Source organism: Jaculus jaculus, chromosome 11 (genome assembly GCF_020740685.1).
Source record: "Jaculus jaculus isolate mJacJac1 chromosome 11, mJacJac1.mat.Y.cur, whole genome shotgun sequence".
Taxonomy (NCBI): domain Eukaryota; kingdom Metazoa; phylum Chordata; class Mammalia; order Rodentia; family Dipodidae; genus Jaculus; species Jaculus jaculus.
Genome location: NC_059112.1, coordinates 106,754,283 through 106,768,031, shown reverse-complemented (window position 1 = coordinate 106,768,031; position 13,749 = coordinate 106,754,283). Strand labels below are relative to the sequence as shown.

The 13,749-nt window shown below is 43.9% G+C and overlaps 1 protein-coding gene across 22 annotated transcripts in view; it reads right to left on the bottom strand.

The window, feature by feature from the left end:
• The window catches only part of Rbfox1 (RNA binding fox-1 homolog 1), a 1,978,359-nt gene that overhangs the window by 620,439 nt on the left and 1,344,171 nt on the right, over positions 1-13,749 (bottom strand). For all 22 annotated transcript variants that reach the window (XM_045161626.1, XM_045161611.1, XM_045161608.1 and 19 more), the window contains one exon: positions 4,209-4,250. In XM_045161626.1, coding sequence (XP_045017561.1) covers positions 4,209-4,235 — 27 coding nt within the window. In that variant the 5' untranslated portion in view covers positions 4,236-4,250. The remainder of the gene's footprint in view (positions 1-4,208; positions 4,251-13,749) is intronic.

Below are 13,749 nucleotides of genomic sequence, written 5' to 3'. Positions count from 1 at the left end.
AGTCTTTCTTTCTATGGGCTTCTGTAGTTGCATTATTGCTAAGGAAAAAAAAAAAAACACCCCACTGGAAGCAGAGGAAGGGGTTTGTTTTGATTCACCTGCTTAAACAGACGTCTCCTCATGGCAGGAGAGCGTGGTGGAGCAGAGGCTGGGCGTCCCGTTGGAGCGTCAGCTGGGAGGTGGCAGTAAGAGTGAGCAAGCCCGTCCACACCAGCGGGCTGGACTAAAATCCCTCAAGGCCCATCCCCAGTGACACATCTTATCCAGCAAGGATTCACCTCCCAAAGGCTCCACCGGCTGGGGACTGAGTGTGAGGCTCAACCACAAACACACGAGGCCCCGGGGGACATTTCACATTCAAACCACCACACCTTCAGATGGGGGCATTGCCAGGTGTGGAAGCGATGCTTGGGAGGAAGTGACCACTTTGGAAGAAGCAGAGATGGAAGGATGTACCAAAATTCCCAATAACTACCCTGATATCAGAAACCCAGAGGCAGCCCTGGAGCTGGAAGACTAGTGAATATTTTCCTCTTCTAAGTACCTGTCAGTCAACTTTTCTGTAATCTGCACACAAAAGCCCCCTGACCCACCAAACATGAAATTGTCAAGACCATTTTTCATGACATGTTCGGAAGGTCTCAAGGTTCTAGGACCTTCTGAGTCTGGAAAAAGCCATGCATCTCTCTGTATTGTAGCAAGCCAAGGCTCTGAGAAGTCCTGTAGCTATGGAAGAAAAATGCCTTCCTTAACTTTGTCCATCCTAAAATGTATTAATCATAGCATGTTCTCAGACTTCTTAATAGCTTATAGAACAAGCATTTAAGACAGTCCATTAACTTGGGATTTGTGGGAAGAAGGAACAGGTAATGTGATTTCTGCACCATGGTGCAGTTCAGAAAAAATGGGGGGGGGGTAGTCTCTTCATTACCTGTCCTATTTAGGAGACCAAGCTACAGGCAAGTTTCAAAGCACCCGATATCCCTGAATTCTAGAAACATACAAGACGTACTAATGAAAGACTCCCAACTCGACCACAGTCCAATCATGTCTCACAGCAAATCTGTAAACACATTTTTCATTTATGTGTGTATCATGTGTGTGTATATGCCATGACACGTGTCAAAGTCAGAGGACATCCATGGGGTATTGGTCATCCTCTTTCACCTTTTCTTGAGACAGGGTGTGTCCTGAGAAGACTAAACTAGCTGGCCCGCCAGCTTTGGGGTTCTCTTGACTCCACCTTCTGGTGCTGATGTGGGCACCACTCGGCGTTCAGCTTTCCATGAGTGCTGGGGATCTGAACTCTGGTCAGCAGCTTTGTGGAGCAAGTACCTTTAACCATGGAGTCAGCCTCCCCAGCCCTGGGACAGATTTTTAACAGTGGTTGGCAGAAACATTTGCTTTGTTTTGGGGGTGCACGTGAATGTGTGTGTGGTGTGCGCCCACATGTTTGTAAGTGTATGAGCACATACATGGTACAGCTGTATGAACACATGTGTGGCCATGTGTGTGGAGGCCAGAGGTCAACACCAGTGTCCTCCTGAGTCACTGCCTAAATAATGCACTCAATCTCACTGAGCCTGGAGCTCGCTAATTGGGGTAAAGTAGGTGGCCAGCGAACCTCGGGGATTCCCTGTGCTTCCCCAGCAGTAGAATTTCGACACGTCTGGCTTTCCATGCAAGCAGTGGGGGTTCAAACGTAGCTACTCCCGCTTGTGCCACAAACACTTTACCCACTGAGCCCCCTCTCCAGCTCCCAGAGGATACTCTTGAATGATGTTGCTTACCACACAGATATCTACCTTACTTCATGCTCTCATTCTAAGAAAATGATGAGATTAGAGAAAAGAACTTCACTGGGATGCCTAGGAATTAGAATTTCAATTTCAAGTTTCTTTCAGAAACCTTAAGGAAAATACAGGTGCATTCATAAGTGAAAAACTTACCTTACTAAGAGAGATTTTCTTTTGTTGAGACAGAGGGGTTGAGCATATAAGAGAGAAGGAAAAGGAGGGAAGAAGAAAAAGAGAGCTAAGGAGTAAAAAGAAGAGAGAGATTTCCATGGATGAGACAAAGAATAAAAAATGAGAACTAGGCTTCGTGACCTGTGGCTGTCATCTCGGCACTGTGGAGGTTAAGGCAGGGAGACCACGAGGTTGAGGCAAACCTGGGCTATATAAGGAGTCCCAGGCTAGCCTGTGCTATAGAATGAGACTCTGTCTCAAAAGTCAAAGACAGAGAAAAAAGCAAAACAAAACAAAAAGAAGACACGTAGCAGCTCATTGCAACACTAGTGTTTTTGTTGGAGGAACTGGCAGCCTGAGTCAAAGAGGACAATGGACAGCTGAGGCCAATGTGTCATCTCTGGTGGCTTTCAAATTCCACGCCGTATAAATGCGTGTTCTGCCACCTCCAAAGTGTTACCTTCTACTCAAAACATAGGCTAGTTTAATACACAGAAATAGTGATGGCAGAAGTCACCACAAACAAAACACCTATTACGAGGGCAGAGATGGGCTTAGGGGAGTTACTAGAGCAACACTTGGAATCCATCGTATCGATATCAAGTTACGTAGCTTGAGTTCATTTAACAGAGACAGTGTGTTGTGGGGGGTCCTCTATCAATATCCCTAAACCACACCCTATGGGCAATGTTCATCCCAGCATGGAACTGTCAGCCCATCAGCCCACAGGCTGAAAATGAGCTCTACATCCCCTCTGTGCCCTGTCTTCTCCCGACTGACACCTTTTACAATAGAGATCTCTGTCTTATCTTAATTCTGAGGAAGGTGTCGGGGCCTGCTGGAGACACAGGCATCCACTCTTTTATCCAGCACTGACCTACTTCTGGCCATCCTCCGAGTCTAAGCAGGAACAGAAATCTGAAGTTGCGATACATTATTTAGATGAACCAGTCATTCAGGCTGCAGGGAGAATGCAATAAGAGAGCTAAGCAAGGTCTAAATCAAACACCTCACAGGCCATTTATTGAAGGAGCCACAGCTCATGTGGGTGCAGGTATGTGGAAGGGAAGTCAGGAGACAGGAGCAGTTAACAGAGAGGCCTGGCTGGGACACCCACCACACATCTATGCATGGCAGGAAAAGAAACCTCAGTTCGTCCTCTCTGTTTCTCGCAAGTGGGTCTGTTACTGGCTTGATGTGACACACCGGAGGCCTGCACAATTGGAAAGAGGACAGACATCATGCTAGCAATCCCAACTGCCTGGAGACCATGGCTCAGCAAGGGCTCCAGGAAGCAGCAAATCCTGCCCACAGACACCTGACAGGCTCTGGGAATCGGTTTTCTCAGACATCTCAAAGCATCATTGCACCTCACGCTCCCAAATCATTCCTACTTCGGAAACACCACAGATCCCTCTAGTTTTCATTTGGAAAAACAACGCCAAGTCACATGGTCCAGTATAAACTGCAGAGTTCCAGCATCAGCAGTAAAGTGAGGTCCCTGATTTCTCCACGGCAAACACGCACACACTTGAAAACAAATGGCGCACAGAGGCAAGGACCCCGGTGTTTCTTACACTGCCACGCTCGTGACAAAAAGGACGTTTCATGGAGACCCCGTGAGAGCAGGGCAAAGCCACTGAGGTCCACTTATAAGGGGACACTGCGCATCTAATACATGAGGCTTGACCTTTGCATTTACGAAAGGAAATAGCCTCTGAGGCTTAAACATTCTGGTCCTATCTCCCTAATATACAAATGACACAGAAATTCAAAAGTTCTATAGATGACTCAAATTCTCAGTTAAAAAAAAATGCCCTTGACATGAGAGTAGCTCAGTTGTCCCAGTCCACAACAGAAGCATATTTTAGCCACTCAGCAAACAGCAGGGAATCCACATGACGAAGGCAGCAAGGCGTCCTGTTGACCTTGGCGATTACTTACACCTCATGTTGTACATAAAGAGAGACCAATGATGTCAAACAAATTCCAGAAGAGAAGTATTTATTGCTGAACCTAAATCAAAAAATCCATATCTACCATAATGGCACTTCAAAAGAAGATATAGTGTATTTACCAGCCCAATCAATACTAAATTAGCTGGGATAAATATTTCCAACTTGACCAGTCTTCAGATGAAGTCTGTTATTTAGAACCCATGTCCTGGGAGAGACGAGGAAGTTTTGGCTTATTATACAGAAAGAAGCAGTAGGAAGCATTTTGCAAGAAGCTTGTACCTACCCTTAGCTGCTCCCGGTCACAATTCATCTGTTGCTGCAGGAACTGCAATGAAAAGAAAGAGGAGGTGATGTCAATGGCTCTGGAGAAGCAGTGTGGAAACACAGACATTTTCTTTTGGGCACTGCACTCAAAGAAGACCCAGAATGAATTCACTGTATAATTAATTCTTCTCTAGGTTCACACAGTCGAAGCTTCACTATTGGTCTTTATTACATGAGCCAGAAACATCCAGTTAGCATGAGCAGAGTCTTTCAGAGAGACGTGATTGAGTGCAGGAGAGGGTGAGCAGGCAAGGTCCATGCAGACTGAAGAAGAGCCCCCTCTTGGCCATGAGTAGTATCCCCTGCATACCTTAGGAAACAGACTCCATCTCATTAAACAGTCCTTTATTATCATTCCCCCCTTTCTCTCTCTCTCTCTGTCTCTCTCTCTGGTTCGGAGGGCTTCATGCAGGCTCCCCACATGCTAACCAAGCACGGTACCACTAAACTGTGTCCTTATCCCATTTCTTATGTGTTAGGGGTGTATGTATATATGGTGGGGTAGTGTGTGTGTGTGTGTGTGTGTGTGTGTGTGTGTGTGTGTATGGGTGCATGGAGATCAGAATATGTCTTTGGGGTGTTGCTTCCTTCCTTCTACAGTATATGAAACAGATACGTAACTGGCCAGAGAGGTTTGAGGTTCTCCCCAACCCTGCCTCCCATTGCATGCTGGGAAACACTACTTGCACCTGGCTTCATGTGGACAGGTGCAGCCAGACGCCTGTTGTCCGTCTTGTGCAGCAAGCAAGTTTACCCGCCAGGCAATCTCCCCAACAACTTGCACTTATTTTTGAAACAAAGTCCTGTTAAATTGTCCAGGCAGCCTTGAACTTGGTGTTCTCTTGCCTCAGCCTCCTAAACAGCTGGGATGATAGGCCTGAAATATCAGGTCCAACTTAACTAGCCAGTTCTTATCAGTCCTCTGATTCCGTGTAGAGGAGGCCTGTGAGTTCAGTGTTTGTGTCAGAGAACGAAGTCCTGGCCAGACAGCAATATTTGCCCTCATTGCAAGAAGTGATTAGGAAAACCTCTGCCTAGTTCTGATGATACGTGTTTAAACAATGTGTTATCACCCAAGGAGGCTTCACTGGGGTGACTTTATCATTTATTATCCAAACAGTAAAGTAAATGTGGCTGTGGTGGCATAAATGAAATGGCCCCTATAGGCTTGTACGTTTAGAATGCTTGCCCCTCGTCTGTTGGCAATTTGGGGCCTTTGGGAGGTGGAGCCTTTTTGGAAGAGGTGTTTCACTGGGGTAGGCTAGAGGCTTATTAATCCAGCCCACTGGGTTTTCAGTGCTGACTCACGCAGGCTGCCTCCTCCCTGCTGCTAATGTATGAAGGCATGAGCCAGACGTCTGCTCTCCTCTGCCTTCCCCACCACAATAAACCTCCCCCACTCAAAGCTATAAGCTGCAATAAACCCAATCCTTCCATAAACTTCTTCACAATGGGTATTATGTGCCAGCAATGAGAAGGTAACTGCTAAAGAATGTTAGAAGGGATGGAGGGAAGAATATTACATGATTCTAAAGGACAGGTGGAAAGTGATACAAGGTATGTTAGTCTGCATGGCCATTCTTCATGGACTATACCTTTAATGCAAATGGACAAAATAACATTGAGTTCTGCATTCCCTATTTATGTTGTATTTTCTTTCTTTCTTTCTTTCTTTCTTTCTTTCTTTCTTTCTTTCTTTCTTTCTTACTTACGTTGAGAGAGAGAAAGAGGAAGAGAGAGAGAGAATGGGTACATCAGGGCCTTCCGCCACTGCCAATGAACTCCAGCAACATGCACCCCCTTGTGCACATATGCAACCTTGCATGCTTGCATCACTGTGTGTCTGGTTTCCATGAGACCTGGGGATTCTAACATGAGTTCTTAGGCTCCTCAGGCAAGCACCTTAACTGCTAAGCCACCTCTCCAGCCATCCCCATTTATTTTTAAACCACTGAAATCATTCTTGAATCCCGCCTGTGACAATGTACTACAGGTTCTTGGAACATTTACAGAAGGATAAAAAGTTTTAGGAGCCAACTTTTGATGTATATTTTATGCATTTTGTATTGAAAGTTTCTTTTTACTTTTTCTAAAACAAAAAACAAAACCAAGAATCCTTACTTAGGATGCACCAGAGTCTACAGTCTATAAGTGAGGTGCTCTCCCATGTCATCCACCAAGAAAAAACTGACCCCTAACGATAGCTCTGTCTCAGAAACAAAACAAAATGAATCAAAAAGTCTCATTTATCCCAGGCTGACCTCAAGATTACTTTTGCTATGTAGTCAAGGATGACCTTGAACTTCTGGCTCTCTTGCCTTTGCCTTCCAATTTCTGGGATTACAGGTGTGCTTCAATGTGCCTGATTTATGCATTCCTGGGGTCATACCTAAGGCTTTCTGCATACACCCTTTCAATTGAGCTATATTCTTATCCTAGAACAGCCCTTAAGAAAATAAACAGAGATGAGCTGGAGATGATATAGCTCAATGGTAAAATATTTCCCTAATGGTAAAGTGTTTACGTGTGTGTGTGTGTGTGTGTGTGTGTGTGTGTGTGTGCATGTACATGTTAAATAACCTCAGTATTATTTACGAAAGGCAAATATGTACATACTAGAATACACACTCATGGAAAATTAAAAATGTACCTCTGATGCAGGCATGGCAGCTTAGCTCATGGCATTTAGAATCCTAGATTTGAAAATCATACTCAAGCATATACAAAAACATTCTGTAGTGTTTTATTGTTGTGGTGGTTGTTTTTCTTTTTTGGCTTTTCAAGGTAGAGTCTCACTCTAGCCCAGGCTGAACTGGAATTCACTCTGTATTCTTAGGGTGGCCTCGAACTCAATGGCAATTCTCCTACCTCTGCTTCCCGAGTGCTGGGATTAAAGGTGTGTGCCACCACACCCAGCTCATTCTGCAGTTTTTAAGAAAAGCAGAATCAAAATGGCAAAAGTGTTATGACTCCTACTTTTTGTTACCAGAAACATAGTGAAATCAAATACTAGAAATGAAAGAAAATAAAAAGAAATTACAAAGCATTATAAAGGAAAGGGGTATAGTTGTATACATATTCAGAAAAACACACATTGAATGACTGCCACAGACACTTGGGGATGTCACAAGAGTGGCAGTGATCAAACACCGTTTATAGCAGCCATTATAAGAAAGCGCTGCAAATAACATGGAAACTGTCATCAAAGAAATAGGCAGTAAGAAGAGCCAAACGGAGGCTTTAGATGGTAAGACCATTAACCTAAATCCAGAAAGAAGAACTGGGGGACTGGCAGCATTGTGGGTAAGAGCACATGCCACTGAAGACTGAGGACCTAAGTTCATTCCCCAGCACCCATGTAAAAAGCACTGTTTAGCTATGCTCATAACCCCAGCTTCTTCTGAGATAGAGACTGGGGTTCACTGGTCAATGACAGTTACTGAAAATGCAAACTCTAGGTTTTGTGAAGAGACCCTGCCTCAGGAGAATAAAGAGAAAAAAACACAGAATAGGACACCTGGCATTCCCCTCAGGCCTCCATATACACGTGCATGATGTGTGTGCATTCACACACACGTGCATACACTATACACATGACACATATGTACCATATCACACATGCTATACAAATGTACATGTCCAAAGTGAAAAGAAAAAAGTGTTGAATGAGGTCAATAGCAGAGATGAAACTGTTCATATGAATCCCTTCCAGTCAGAAGTACACAATAAATAGCAGCGCCCCCCCCCACTCCAGAAAAAGGGGAAGAAACATGGGCTGGAGGGATGGATAAGCAGTTAAGGTGCTTGCCTACAAAGCTAAACAACCCAGATTGGATTCCCAGGACCTACATAAGTCAGATATACAAGGTGGTGCATGGAGTTCTTTTGCAGTACCTGGAGGCTCTGGCACACTCATTCTCTTCTCTCCCTCTCTCTCTCACAAATAAATAAATTAAAATATTTTAAAAGTATACATAAAAAAGGACTGGGGCTGGAGAAATGGCTTAGCAGTTAAGGCATTTGCCTGCAAAGCCAAAGGCCCCAGGTTAAATTTCCCAGGACCCACGTAAGCCACATGTACAAGGGGCACATGCATCTGGAGTTCGTTTGTAGTGGCTGCAGGCTCTGGTGTACCCATTCTCTCTCCTCCTCTTTTTTTTTTTTTCTCTCTCTCTCTCCTCTCTTTGCTCTCTGCTTACAAATAAATAAATAATAAATATTTTTTTTAAAGTATACATAAAAAAGTAAGAAAGCACACTTAACAATCTCAAGATGTAGTAAGCACCACCCAAACGTGTAATACTCATGTCACTCGAATTCTGGGACACAAAGACGACCCAATGACCACAGAAAAAACAACGGGTGAGGCAATGACTAAAATGAGCGGCAAAGCTCAACGGTTAAGTTGCAGAGCTAAGCTCAAAGAACTCTTCACCCAGATAGATCATAAGGAAATTTTTGGAGGCTTAGTGAAAACCTTTGAATCTACCAGACATCAATGATGCAAAGTTTGTGAGGCAACAGCAGACCAAGCGTATGAACTTTTCATTTAAGACAAAAGAAAAAAAAAAAAAAAAGACAAACACAAACAAAATTACAAGATCCCACTGCATCATTTTTAAGTTGCTGATATAAGTGCCAATAAGTGCCAGAGTGGGCAGTCCTGGTGTTTTTATCTTAAAAAGCTCTAGGAAAAAATGTAGTGCTTTTTGCCTGGCTGCCCTTGTTACGGCTGGTGAGTGTGTTGGCCTGGTTGCTGCTATCCTCTGCAGATACCGAAGCCCAGATTCTTCACCTTTCCAACATGGACTGAATACCAGCCGCTCACCAGGAGTCCTCCGGGCCTTCTGTGCCAGATGGACTGTGAGCATTCCAGCCTTGTGGATTGAGCAGCTTGTAGGTTCTCAAACTCTGTAGCCTACAGACATCTAGTAGTGTTGGACTGCCAAGCTCACATCCTGTAAACTCACTGAATAAAGCCCCTCTATAATGCTATTGATTTGGTTCCCCCAGAGATCATAATACATAGTTCTTAAACTACCTTACAAAGAAATTACATGATCCCCAGCCTACCTATCCCAAAGAATAAAAAAGTTACAAAATGTGATATTCCCCAAAATAAATGGTGTCCAGATAATAACTGGGTGTGTTCACATGCATATATTCATCTACACACACATGAACTATGACTGGAACCTCACACTTCATATGAAAATTAACTCAAAATAGATCACGTACCAAAATGAAAACACAAATGTAAGTGGGAAGTGCAATTAAAATGAGGAAATACTTTCTCTTAATACTATTCTGTAGTTTTCAAAATAGCCTCTAAGACATGCAGTGAACTTGCAATCAGAAATATTTTACTATCAAGGTTTCACAAAATACAGGTTTTTATAGGTTGTAATGCCACTAGTAGCTTTCATTTCCACTAATTAAAGAAAATGTTGTATAACAGGATTAATATTTTATGCTTGGTCTTAACAAATTGCAAGGGTCTGTCAAGCTCCCAGGAGCAAAATGCTAGCATTTGAAGAAATAAGCAGTGACTGACCTACATAGTATTAAGTAAAGACATATTGTAATGTTCTTATTATAGAGATATTGGAAGGCAGAGGTCAACAGTGGCCATGTGAACAGCTCTGTGCCTTTCAGATGCAGCTGATTAAAGGAAAAATTCTGGGACTGATTATAAAGAGCATTTCAAGTTATATCTAGGGTGGACACTCAGAACTCAGTCGGGGTCACTTTAAGAGGCCGTGGTGCCTGAGCTGAAGCAACCTTGAACTATAACTAGGTGCTATTACCTCTGTGCCTTCGGGTTCCCCTCCTCCACCTCTGTGATGACTTGGAGCAAAACAACCCCTCCCCTTCGAGACCTGTGGGAACCAGAGGCCTTGCCTCCCACTCTGCCTCTGCGTCTCTCTTGTGGTGTGTGCTCAAGCAAGCCCCTTTTCTCCTAAAACTCATCTAAAGGACCACCTCGTTTTGGGTTTCCAGAGAACAGCTCCAATCCTCCCCAACCCAATGCACTTGCACTCTTACCATGCCACTTTGGCAAGGTGTTGCACTCTCCTAATAAAGCTTTAATTTGAAAAAGGGCATTTTGAATCAGCATTTTCCATTCAACTAGCCTGCTATTTCTCCCTTTATGATCCATCCAACTTGTTTTGCTTAGCTCATCTCATAAGACATCCCATATCCTTTTGTCCATATTTCTATTATCAACTTTTATATGGGTTTTCTGAGATAGGGTCTCACTCTAGCCCAGGCTGACCTTCAATTCACTATGGAGTCTCAGGTTGGTCTCAAACTCATGGCAATCCTTCTACCTCTGCCTTCTGAATGCTGGGATTTTAAAACCCCTCCTGTTACCTTCTTTGCTCTCCCCTCTTCATCGCTGTTCCACTGAATACCGACTTCTTCCCAACTAATCCCACTTCTACTTCGATGTCTTTTTCTTTGTGTGTGTGTGGGGGGGGGGGAGTGGCCCACAGAGTTTAATTAGGGTTTCCAGGATGAACATGGGTGTGGGGTGATAATACCAGAGCACATGCAACCTACCAGTGGCTATGCCACTATAGAAAATTGCAATATTGTGATAAAAATACCGCTTCCATTTTTAAAATATTTTTTGTTTATTTTTATTTATTTATTTGAGAGTGACAGAGAGAAAAAGAGGCAGAATGAGAGAGAGAAAGAGAGAGAGAGAGAGAATGGGTGCACCAGTGCTTCCAGCCACTGCAAAGGAACTCCAGATGCATATGCCCCCTTGTGCATCTGGCATACATGGGTCCTGGGGAATCCAGCATCAGTCTGGGGTCATTAGGCTTCATAAGCAAGTGCTTAACTGCTAAGCCATCTCTCAGCCCTCTGTTTCCCTTTTCAATCCAATTTTATAACCGAGGTTTTGTGTCATGCTCACTACATGCATCTATTGCTCTGGAGAGACTATAATTGCTTGTTAACTTTAACTCTTTTTTTAAAAAGTATTTTAATTGTGTTTATTTATTTATTTGACAGAGAAAGAGAGAGAAAAAATGCAGAGAAAGAGAGAGAGAGAGAAAGAGAGAGAGAATGGGTGCAGCAGGGCCTCCAGCCACTGCAAATGAACTCCAGACACGTGACACCTTGTGCGTATGCCTAATGTGGATCCTGGGGAATCGAACCTGGGTCTTTTGGCTTTGCAAGCAAATGCCTTAACTGCTAAGACATCCCTCCATCCTTGCCTGTTAATTCTTAACTTGGGAGGGACTATGGCCCTTTGGAGGGTCAGTTCAGTGGCATCTGCTTTGGTAATGCAAGGTGGCCATGGAACTCCCCCTTAAAATTTTTTGTTGTTGTTGTTTATTCTTATTTATTTATTTGAAAGTGACAGAGAGAGAGAGAGAGAGAGAGAGAGAGAGAGAGAGAGAGAGAGAGAATGTGTGTGCCAGGGCCTTCAGCCACTGTAAAGGGACTCCAGACGCGAGCGCCCCCTTGTGCATCTGGCTAACGTGGGTCCTGGGGAATCAAGCCTCGAACCGGGGTACTTAAGCTTCACAGGCAAGCGCTTAACCACTAAGCCATCTCTCCAGCCCAGAACTCCCCCTTTTGAAGTAACGATCACTAGGTACAAATATGTATTTTCCTTTTACCTCACTCCATAAAGATCAACAGCCAAGCCTGAAAAATTACTGTCAGTTGGGTATTTGTTGCAACTCAATGAAAAACATCTTGAAGGCAACATATATCCCACAGACTTGTATGTTTGAATACATAATCCCCAGTTGATGGCACTGTACAGGAAGTCTGTGGAGCCTTTGGGAGACGGAGCCTTGATGGAGTAAGTGTGTCAGTGGGGGCAGGACGTGGGTCTAGCCCCGCTTTTTATTTTTTTCCTCTGCTTTCTTCCTGTTGATGTGATGATGTAATTCTGGATTCCCATTCCTGCCATGCTTTCCCTGTCACAGACTTCCTATCAAGTTGAAAACAAGCCCTCGTATTCCTTAAAGTGTTCCTGGTTGGGTATTTTGTCCCAACAACGAGAAAGTAATTCGTACATGTCCCCACAAGGATGGAGTAATGCTCAGGAGACTCATCAAGTTACCACAAGATCTAGTGAGGTATTTAAATAGTTCCCCTATAACAATGAAGGGGGTGGTTCAGAAAAAAAGATGAAGGCACCCAGAAGTCCATACCTCATGTGATAAAGGGAGACCCTTTGTGATCACTCTTCAAAAGACAGCCTTGAAAAATATCTGAAATGCACACTTTGCTAAATGTCATTTCATTTGGAAACTAACATGCAGTATTTTTTTTTTTTCCTCTCATGGAAGTAATGCACAAAACCAATATATTTTATGGCCTAAATGAAAAAAGAGAAAGTGGAAGGTCGGGCACTGTTCCTTTAAGATGCTTCCCGAATCAAATACCACTCTCGCTAGGGCTGCCAAGTAAGCACTTATGAAAGGTTAGAACGGCAGCAATAAACCAGAGCATGAGGCCCGTCGCTCTCCAGGTTGAAAGGAATGTTTAATAGCTTGGATTCATCTTTCTCTAATGCCTATCCTCAGCTAGCCAACAAAGCTGAAGATTTTTCTCAGGCTCAGCCTTTCTCATCTTGCTCCTGGATGTTGTTTTTTTTTGGGGGGGGGGAGGGAGGAGGAGGGCATACATTCATTGTACATAGTACTATGCTACATAAGGACATTTTCATACAAGCATATAATATACTTTGACCACACTCCCCCACACCTCCTGCCCCCTTCGCAGCCTCCCTCGCCCCCTCCTATCAATCCTCTTTGTCCGCCCACACTGTCTCACTTCTACTTGCATTCATAGATACATACATGATTTTGTGTGCCTAGATAAAATCCGGGGTTCGTGACTGTGAGAAAACATGATATGTGTCCTTCTGAGTCTGACTGAATTTGCTTAATAGGACATTCTCCAGTTGCATTCATTTTACCTCAAAAGTACTTTTTCTTCCTTGCTGCTGAATAAAATTTCAACATGTATATAAACCACATTTCCTTCCCAGGCTGGATCCACTCATTTTCTACTGTGGGCAATGTTGGAATAAATGTGGATAAAAAACAGCTCTGTGGTGTGTTTACACTTTGCTGATCTGTCCTTTCACTGCTAGGCACACATAGAGGGAGCGTCCTGTGTATGCTGCTGTTCTAGGTACTAGAGAGGCACTGGTATTAGGGAGCCAGGGTACCCCAAGGACAGATACCAGTCCATCTTGGTGGCGTAGGCAGCAGAGGGGTCATCATCAGGTGCTTCAGGAGGTGAGATGTGTCATAAGCTAGGCATGGTGGTGTACTCTGACAATCCAAGCCCTTGTGGTGGGTGATAAGGCAAGGAGGGTGCAAGGCTGAGGCTGACCTGAGCTACATAGTAAGATACACACACACACATGTGCACATGCACACGCACACGCGCCCAACTCTATAGAACATTTGTCAGAGTATCAATCCAAACGTACTCATTGAACATGAGAGGAACATCACCCC